This window comes from Chaetodon trifascialis, chromosome 15 (assembly GCF_039877785.1).
Source record: "Chaetodon trifascialis isolate fChaTrf1 chromosome 15, fChaTrf1.hap1, whole genome shotgun sequence".
Lineage (NCBI taxonomy): Eukaryota > Metazoa > Chordata > Actinopteri > Chaetodontiformes > Chaetodontidae > Chaetodon > Chaetodon trifascialis.
The window spans coordinates 14,325,935-14,336,143 of NC_092070.1; the positions used below are offsets into that span (position 1 = coordinate 14,325,935).

General features: G+C 42.1%; 1 protein-coding gene across 1 annotated transcript; it reads left to right on the top strand.

Annotated features, from left to right (window-relative positions):
- Window positions 1-2,091: 2,091 nt before the first annotated feature.
- On the top strand, window positions 2,092-9,899 carry slc5a11 (solute carrier family 5 member 11). Its single transcript, XM_070980951.1, has 15 exons — window positions 2,092-2,202; window positions 3,225-3,296; window positions 3,486-3,590; window positions 3,693-3,752; window positions 3,838-3,942; window positions 4,031-4,136; window positions 4,242-4,322; window positions 4,410-4,615; window positions 5,337-5,472; window positions 5,660-5,767; window positions 5,853-6,003; window positions 6,504-6,672; window positions 6,917-7,132; window positions 9,407-9,581; window positions 9,667-9,899. Exons 2-15 carry the CDS (start codon window positions 3,228-3,230, stop codon window positions 9,897-9,899), a joined length of 1,920 nt encoding a protein of 639 aa, XP_070837052.1. The 5' UTR covers window positions 2,092-2,202; window positions 3,225-3,227.
- The last annotated feature ends 310 nt before the right edge of the window (window positions 9,900-10,209 follow it).

Consider the following 10,209-nt stretch of genomic DNA (forward strand, 5'->3'; position numbering starts at 1 on the left):
TGCTGACTCATGTGCTATTGCTGAACCAGGTTTATCTGTCCTGCTGCAGCAAAAGCTTACACTAACATTAACAGATTGCTTTTGTGTGTGAGATAAGTCTGTGCTGGACACACACACACACACACACACACACACACACACACACACACACACACACACACACACACACACACACACACACACACACACACTTGTCTCTTATCTAGCTTTAATATAATGATATCACTGTCTGTGCTCTCTGTAATTGTGATGCATTTGTAACTCCTTCAGCAATCTTTTCACTGAGTGTTGTGCAAACACTTGTCTCTTAAGAGTAATAAATTCTTTACATTTTAACTAAAGCCTTGTAGCACCCAAGGTGACAGTGGAGTTTGATCTTTCAGGGAGTGGGGGAAGCTTCAAGGAAAGCATGAGATTCCTCGTATCATCCTCATGTAACTTGTGCCGTATTGTTTGGGCCGCACAACACAGCTCGAGGCAGTCCAGCTGGAATGACACACAGCGTGACGTCTGACTGAAAGGTGAGTGTATTTAGCAGATAATACATTCCAAGACGCAGCCTGCAGACAGAAACAGCTGTAGCTTTTGCTGAGATCTGAATTGCTGTAAAAATGTGAATAGATTTGTCGCTTAAGACGAAAGTAAGTGAAGTTTGTTTGTTTTCATGGAACCTTTCCAGTGCGTGTGTCCCAAAGTTCTTCACAAGTCATCAGAGCGCAGAATCTCTGAGCGTCACATGCTGATAGAGGTAGTTAATGAGTTTTAGATTTAAATATTAACCTGTATTCGACTTAGCCACAGTTATTTTCTGTTCAGACCTGCAACAAGCAGACCAGCAGATTTAATACACATCTCTAGTAACTGACAAAGTGTAATATTATGTAAAATAATGAAAAAATAATCATGAATATGAGAACTTTCTATGATACTGCGTGTTTCAACTGGTCAGTGATGGAAGAAGTATTCAGAAAAGCCATTCAGTTTTTATCAGTGACTGTACGGAAGTATCATCTGTAAAATAAGTGATGGGTTAAACACATCAGGTGAGTCTTTTCAGTGCAAAATTCCCTCATGGCCGACGGGTGTGTGAGTATCGTTGTAAGACAAATATGAAAAAATATGAGCTTGTCCTTTAAGTATCTAGAAGTTATGAGTCTGCAGAATGGTCTCTGACAGACTCTCGTATTACACCGTTTGATTATTTACAAATGCATTAATATGTAAGCAGCATGTTAATAGCAAGGTGGAGCTGTTAGTACAGTCAGTATATTTACTGGAGTAATGTACCTAAGAACAGTTTTTGAGGTATTTCCACTGTATGCAGCTTTATACATGTATTCCCCGTCATTTCAGTGGGAAATACTATACTTTTCACTCCACATTAATCTGACAGCTATAGTTACTAGTTAAAAACACACTGCTGCTGCTGCTGCTGATGATGATGATTAAGATCGAGTTGTTCCCAGCTGCTTTGGCTCTTTACCCTTTAGAAAAAAGTGATGTCTAGCTGAGTCCTCCTGTCATGTTTCAGATGTCTGTGAGATTTTAAAGAGACATTTCCCCCCCAAACTTCTCAAATGTTTTTTTTTTTTGTTTTGTTTTTTTGAGAAACCATTTTAAATCAAACTCTACTTGAGTAGATTTAGCTATAATACTGTACTCAGTAGGATTTTGAATGCAGGATGTTTACTTGTAATGGAGTATTTTTAAATTGTTGTATTTGTACTTATACTTCAGTAAAGGATGTGATTACTTTTTCCAGTACTGGAATTTAACCACGTTGTACATTATATACCATTTGGTAGTTTAATTAAAAAATAAAAAGCAAGTTAGAAAAGTAACTATATCTGTCAAAGAAATGCAGTGGAGAGGTTAAAAGTAGCATATAAATGAAACAAAAGTACCTAAAACTTGTATTTAAGTACTATAGACAAGCATGTAGGGGAGACCAGTCCACTCTGGTTACTATACTGTAAGACTTTTGCCATGACTTTGGAAACTATTGCAGACTAGATTGTCTAAACATTTGATCACTATGCTCACTATCACAGACAGAACAGAATGGATCTTACAGAAGCCCACCGAGGGACCAGCATACCCCCTTCCACTTCGCCCCCTCCAGGGGGCAGAACTTCCCTGGTTACTGTGGATATAGTGGTGCTGGTAATCTACTTTCTACTGGTTCTGGCTGTTGGCTTCTGGGTAAGTGCAGGGGGAAGAGACGTCTGTGTTCCGGTCCCTTCACCAAGCATTTTAACACAGTCAGCTTATTTCTTGTCAGACAAACTAAAACCTGTGGTGGATGGAATGTTGTTCTAAGTCGTTATGAATCCAGAGATCATGGCTTGAAATCAAAATGTACCGTACAGAGTTTTGCACACAGCAGTCTCTTTGTGCTCTTGCCTCAAATACTACACTACAAACGTCCCTCAACAAGAGCAGAATTAGCCTGTCTTGCACCAACTTGATCACAGGTTGCATCCCGCTTTCTGGGTCTATTCTCTGCATGAATATGGTAAACCTCTGTTGAGTAGAGATGAAATATTCCTCTTGGAAATCATGAGAAAACTGTACTTTGACCTTGATGGTGGTGGACTGTAAAATACAGCTGAGCCTGATGACCACATATCAGCCCTATATTGATATTTCCTGTGCGATTTTGCATCATAGTCTCATGCTTGCTTTGATGACAAACAGGAAATGCATTGTTTTTTCGAGTTTTTTTTCGTGGTCTGAACAGAGTCTGCTTGGGTTCCCGCTCTACATCTCCACAACATCTGTTCAGTGTGTGACTGTAACAGTTATCAGACCCATCCTGCTTGTTTAGTGCAGTATACGTAGAAGAATGAAGAATGTCAGTGGCAGAATGAGGCACACAACTTGTGCAGGAAGCAGTGATGCCACAGGTGAGTTTTTCTTCATCTTTGCTCGGCAAGTTCAGCACAGCAGTAGCCCACGGCTGCAGGAACTGCTGACGTCACAGGTCTTGCAGCTTGTCTTTCATCTGGGACCTTGATTTTCCTCAAGCGCTTTCAAAACCATTCAAGAATTTTAGCTGAATGAAATTAAACAGTCGCCAAGGTGTGGTGCCAGGTTGTAGTGCTTGATACAGCACTACTTGGAGCTGTCTTATCACTCAGTAGGGGACCCTGTTTGTGATGCCAAGAGCTTTCTTCTCATGTATTATGAATCCATATTTCTTGTGTAACTCATTTTTCTGGCAGTCCATGTGGAGGACAAAGCGCAGCACGGTGGACGGATACTTCCTGGCTGGGAAGAACATGACCTGGTGGCCGGTGAGTCAAACAGCCAGCCTTATCATAGCAGAGGTCCTAGCATCTTAAATTTGATTTGATCAGTGCAGACTAACCGCTCTCTATCTCTAATTAGTAAACACTTTAAAAGCCAGAAGAAGGCAAAATGTTCTGCAGATTAAAGTGAAGCACTGAGTTGATCCTGAATCGGACTCTTTCATCTATATTTAGGTGGGTGCCTCGCTGTTTGCCAGTAACATTGGCAGTGGACATTTCATCGGCCTGGCAGGGTCAGGAGCTGCAGCAGGAATTGGGGCTATTGCGTATGAGTGGAATGTAAGAGATTGTATATGTGCTCCTAATATGAAAACATACGTTGAACATAGCTGCTGTTTTCCAAGGCTGAAGTGTTCAAAGTTGATATGTGGTCATCGACAGGGTATGCTGATGGTGCTGCTGCTGGGATGGCTCTTCCTTCCCATTTATATTGCCTCTGGGGTGAGCAGTCCACACATGAAATTGCACATACATGGCTTTGTCCGTGTATTCCTTCACAATCACCTCTGAACTCTCTCTTCTCCAGGTGACAACCATGCCAGAATACTTGCAGAAGAGATTTGGTGGCAGAAGAACACAGTTATTCATAGCCACCCTGTCCTTATTTATTTACATCTTCACTAAGATATCGGTATGGTGCAAATCCACAGCGGTTCTGCAGTGTTTCCGATGTTCAGACAGATGAGCATACGTTTGAAAGCTTTTGCTTTCTGGCCCAGGTGGACATGTATGCGGGTGCATTGTTCATTCAACTCGCCTTGCAATGGAACATCTACCTGGCTGTGGTGCTGCTGCTGTCAGTCACTGCTCTCTACACTATAGCAGGTGACCTTTCTCCTTCCCTCACCATTTTAAACACGTCTTGAAGACACAGGACTGCTGCTTATTGCTTGTCCTGCATGTCACTGACTGTTGTGTGTTGTGTCCCAGGTGGTCTGGCTGCAGTCATTTACACAGATGCCGCTCAAACTGTGATCATGCTGGCAGGATCTCTCACCCTCATGGGCTTCAGTAAGTCAGATCTGACAGTGCATGACATCCTCACATCAACAGCACTTTATAGTCCAGTTCATGTGACCCTGCTGTCCCCCTGTTGAGGCTTTGCCGAAGTCGGAGGCTGGAACGCTCTGATGGAGGGATACAGCAATGCCATCCCTTCAATCCGTGTGCCAAACTCAACCTGCGGCATCCCCCGAGCTGATGCCTTCCACATATTCAGAGACCCGGTGAACTCTGACCTGCCTTGGCCTGGCGTCCTGATCGGCATGTCCATCCCCTCCATTTGGTACTGGTGTTCTGACCAGGTAATATAATAAAAAAAGACATGTCGAACTTTTCCTATCAAATAAGAGCAAATGAAAGGATAAAGAACTGGCACTGTGGGTTTAATACAGGGATGGAAAATGGACACAAAAGTAAAACCAGTTATTAGAAATCAGGATATAGAAAAAGCCTCCTCATTTAATGATGCTTTAATCTGTGAATTTAAAGTACAGCATGTGCTGGCAAGCCTGATCTCTACAGAGAGTGTGGTTAAGTCCATCATGAACATCAAATTTTCATTTTCATTGATTTGACTTGAAAAATGTCAAAGGGTTGTTCATCTAAAAAAGATGAAAATCTACTTTACTGTTTTTCTGTCTTGTTTATGTTGCCCTGCAAATCCCTCTGAAGTTCAGTATGAAAGAGCCTTTATCTAAACATCCTTATCTTGATATTTTTTGCTTTTCAGAGATGTTAAAAATGTCTATTAAAGAGAGATATAGTTTGCCAACCAGCCAAACCGAATAACAGAAGACATAACTAGTGTTCATGAGCATTTCTTCTGTTCTCAGTTCAGCTGCTGTATCAATTCATGCACATAAAACCTTTACCCGATAGACCAGATGCATAGCAGCAAGCAAAGTGATTTCCTGACCCACCCTGGTCCACATCAAACAGCCCTCTATTACATGCTGCTGCATGTCTTTACTCATTAACCAGCAGTCCTTGGGAGTTAATTGAGGGTCCGTGATTCTTATGTAGGTGATTGTGCAGCGATCCTTGGCTGCCAAAACCCTGACACATGCAAAAGGCGGCTCACTGTTCGCGGCCTATCTGAAGATTCTGCCTTTCTTTGCCATCATGCTGCCTGGTATGATCAGCAGGATCCTTTACACAGGTACGGTATGAAAGTCATGTTTTCATGAATCAAGCCAGCAGCTGGGGAAATGTGCACTGGACAAACTGGTTGCATTCAGATTATGTTGATGTGTCGAGGGCTTTAATGTTTAAAAAGTGTTCAAATAGATTCAACTGCATGACACACTGTGGATATTTGAGATGGTGTGTTTGATGATATTGTGTAGATGATGTGGCGTGTGCGGACCCTGAGCTGTGTCAACAGATCTGTGGAAACCCAGTGGGCTGTTCAGATACTGCCTACGCCAGACTGGTCATGGAGCTGCTGCCTGCAGGTGAGAGACTGTTTCCTGTGCTGCCCTCTGCTCCGTGTGCCTGTATACATCTCTTTCATGCCAATCTGTGTGTTTTCCCTCCCAGGACTACGAGGTTTGATGATGGCGGTGATGATTGCTGCCCTCATGTCCTCTCTGACCTCCATCTTCAACAGCGCCAGCACCATCTTCACCATGGATCTGTGGAAGAGTTTCAGATCTCATGCATCCGAATGGGAGCTTATGATAGTGGGCAGGTATGTGACCACCTCTGGAAAAGCAGACATAACCCAAAATGTAGTCCTGGTCTCAACAGATATTCTGTGCACTGCAGTAGTTCTGGCATTTTTTTAAACATGTCAAGAAAGTTCAACAGTTTGTGAGGAATCAGCCTCTCTGCAGAGGGCCACCCTGCTGTGTGCTTTTTCCACTGAGCTCTTAAAGGTTAAAGGCTTATATGCCATGTAGAACATTTCATTCCCACTTAGGCCATGAGCTTTTAAAAAGTAACCACATATGACATTATAATGCACTTTGGATGAAATCATCCACCAAATTGCATATTAAATTATTACATTTTTTCTGTCATACTTGCCCAAACCATAACCCCTCTTTCCACATATTCCTAAGTAACGACTTCACCAGATTTCCTTTTCTAGCCTTCTCTCACACAAGCCCTCATGACCAAATGTTCAATGCTGTTTTCAATTCAGGACTAATTGGCATTAAAGGCATGGATCTGATGTTTGACATGCAGGGTGTTTGTGCTCGTGCTGGTGGTGCTGTCCGTGCTGTGGATTCCGGTCGTCCAGGCCAGCCAGGGTGGGCAGCTTTTTATTTACATCCAGTCCATCAGCACCTACCTGCAGCCCCCGGTCTCCATCATCTTCCTCACGGGCTGCTTCTGGAAGAGGACGAATGAGAAGGTAAGGTGGTGGAGCCTCATGTTTTGTCTTTGACTGATCACACTGGTCAGATTGAAGGAAAGTAATGTTTATCAAAGAGTAGCAGTGTCAGGACTGCAAGAATCCAGATCATCTTGTGAATGTATCTTGTAGGAATGTGAGGGGAAACATGAGAAATCTCCGTTTTGTGTCACTTTTTGAGTCCTGCTGTGATTAGATGATGACAGGTGTGATCGTGCTCATTGTGGACTCTCCTCTCTCTCAGGGGGCATTCTGGGGCCTGACTGTGGGCCTGCTGGTGGGCTGCATCCGCATGCTGTTGGACTTCATTTACCCTACGCCCCTGTGCTTTGAGGAGGACAACAGGCCCGAGGTGTTGAAATATGTCCATTACCTGTACTTTTCCATCTTGCTGTCTGTCATCACCCTGATCATGGTGGTTGTAGTCAGCCTGGCTACGGAGAAGCCCAAACCAGAGCAGGTGAGGCCACGTCATCAAATCTTAAATGCAAGTTTTCTGTTTTTTTCTGTGTTGTTTAATTTCCATATCCTCTGACAGGGTGCAGAAACACCTCCTCTTGGCTCACTGATTCAGATGTAGAAAATGAATTTAACTTCTTGAGTTTCCATTATAACCAAACCAGATTGCTTTGATTCAGTGTCACCAAAATAATAACTTGATACATAAAAAGCACATAAATACATTTACTCATTTACTTTACTAGTACTAAAGTCCAAGTTTGAGGTAATTCTTTTCATGTCACTTTTTACTTCTGCTTCTCTACACTTATCTCTTTTCTTTTTAATTATTTTGATAATTTTAATTTATTTTTGATGTTTTACTATTAGATGGATAAAATGAAGCATTGTGAAGGTGTCACTCACTACTTTTTCACTATTTTCAGAATTTTTGCAAACCAAATAATCAGTTGATTAATGGAGAAAATAAGGAGCAGATTAATCCAGAATGAAAATAATCATTAGTTGTAGAGTGAAACAAAATATTTAAAAATCAAAGGGGACATTTTTCTGCATTGAGTAGTTTTACTTGCTTGCTTAATTGCTTTAAGCACATTTTCCTGTTTATACTTTTACATAAACGCCAGATTCAGGGCGGCACAGAGAGACTGATTTTTTTTTTTTTTTTTTTAATCGATCATCAGAGTCTGAAAGAAGTTTTATATTGAAAATCAGGTGCATCCGCCTGTGCCTCTGTACACATGTCACACACACACACACACACACACACACACACACACACACACACACACACACACACACACACACACACACACACACACACACACTAATAATAATAATAACAGTTACAGGAAGTCAGTGCAGAGCAGCTAAAACTAGACTAATGTGCTCTCTGCTCTTGAATAATCTTTTGAAGCTTAAGTCTATCAGTCGTTTTCTTCTGGAGGTCAGCACCCGAGGCCGACCCGGGTCAGTCGCACACACACATTAAAAAAATAAATAAATTAAAAATAAAATAAAATAATAACAACCCGGGCCGGAATCAGTACCAGGGATCCGACCCGGGGTATACACACTAATGATAATCATAATGATAATAACAGCTGGGTCGAATTAAAAGCATGTTCGGCACGAAACTTTCCCGGGAATTTCCCGGATCAGTCCCGGAACTTTACTACTTTACTACACTACTACTACTACTACTACTACTACTACTACTACTACTACTAATAATAATAATAATAATAATAATAACCCGGGCCAGGGTCCGGCCCGGGACTCTCTCTCACACACACACACACACACACACACACACACACACACACACACACACACACACACACACACACACACACACAAATAATGATCATCAGAGTCTAAAAGAAGTTTAGCAGAAATTGGTAAAAAAAAACAAACGTCTTTGGAGAACTTCTTCGGAAAGCGGAAAAGGCCTAATGATGAGACAGAAGAAGAGCCTACAACTTCCAAGAAAAAGAAAGCTGCATTTAAGAGACAACATCAGCAGCCCTACTTAAAATACGGGTTAATCGCTTCAAGTGATTCTCTCGCACCAAGCCCGCTCTGCGTAATATGTGGCGACAGGCTCGCAAATGAGGCAATAAAGCCGTCTCGTTGAAGAGAAACAAGCGCAGGGCTCCCACTAATTACAACAACTTCATTCAGGGTAATGGGGAGTTGTAGTTTTAATAATATGTTTTTATTCGTTTCTATGCCGGTCCGGCAAATTATTGCTTTACGTGAAACCGGTCTGTGGCGCAAAAAAGGTTGGAGACCGCTGGTGTAAACATTAAACAGAAAGTGATAACTTGCTGATCTGATTTGACATATTCCCAATTGAAAACATTTCAGAGACATTATATTTAATGTTTGACCTCATCAGCTCTTATTGTGAATTTGATGCAGCAACATGTTTCAAACAAGTTGGGACAGGATCAACAAAAGCCTGGGAAAATTGTGGAAAGCTCCAAAAACACCTGTTTGGAACATTCACACAAGCAAGGATGGAGCGAGGTTCACCACTTTGTGAACACATGATTGTAGTTCATTTGCAAATGATCACACTCTGTCCCAGCTGTTTTTGGAATCAGGGTTGTAATGCTTTTAAGCACATTTTCCTCATTATGGTTACATAATTTTACTTAAGTAACATTTTCAGTGCAGGGCTATTACATCACTCTACAGCACCACTGGATGTCAAGGGTCAGGGTACTTTTTTTACAACCTCATGGTTTTTTTTTCTTTTTTTTTTTAACAGATTAGTCGCCTCACCTGGTACACAAGGTTTGACCCAGTGCAGCCCAAAGAGCAGGTCTTCTCAGTGGAGCAGAGCACTCACACCTTAGATGAGATTACTGGTCAGAACAATGAGATGGGAGTCACAGGAAAAGAGCAGGCGGGCAGCAATGGAAACACGTGTCATCACAGGAAAGGTGGGTCTCTCTCCTGCTTGGCATTACACTTTTCCCCCTCTGACCATTTGTCAGTCTAACTGCTCAGCACACCCTCTCTCTCCAGACTCTCTGTCCTCCATGTCCAGTGTCCAGAGCCAGTCCAGGCTGATGTCTGCCCTCTACTGGCTGTGTGGGATGGAGAGAAGGAAGGAGGGAGATGATGATCCCGTGATACCTCCTGCACCAGAACTGACTGTCTGTTCGCTGGAAGAAAAACCATGTCTACGACACATCGTTAATGTCAACCTCATCATCTGCCTCTCCGTAACTGCCTTCATCATTGGCTACTGGGGTTGACAGGCAGGTTCTGACACTCTGAATGGACACATGGTGTATGTATGGGGTGGGTAAAATGTGTGTACAGTTGGTTTTCTTCCACTTTCTTCTTGTTTTGTTCCTAAAACTGATGCAGTAAAATGGCATACGTCGATACAGTGGTGCTATGCCTTCAAAACATATTAACATTTAGATGTACTTGTAAATGAATCAAATGCCAAATTCCATTCACTTAATCCATTCATAATATGATTTTACAGTATTTGTAATCTTGGTGATGAAAGTTCTTTTTTGACTAATTACCGCTGATGAACTGATGATAATGATGATG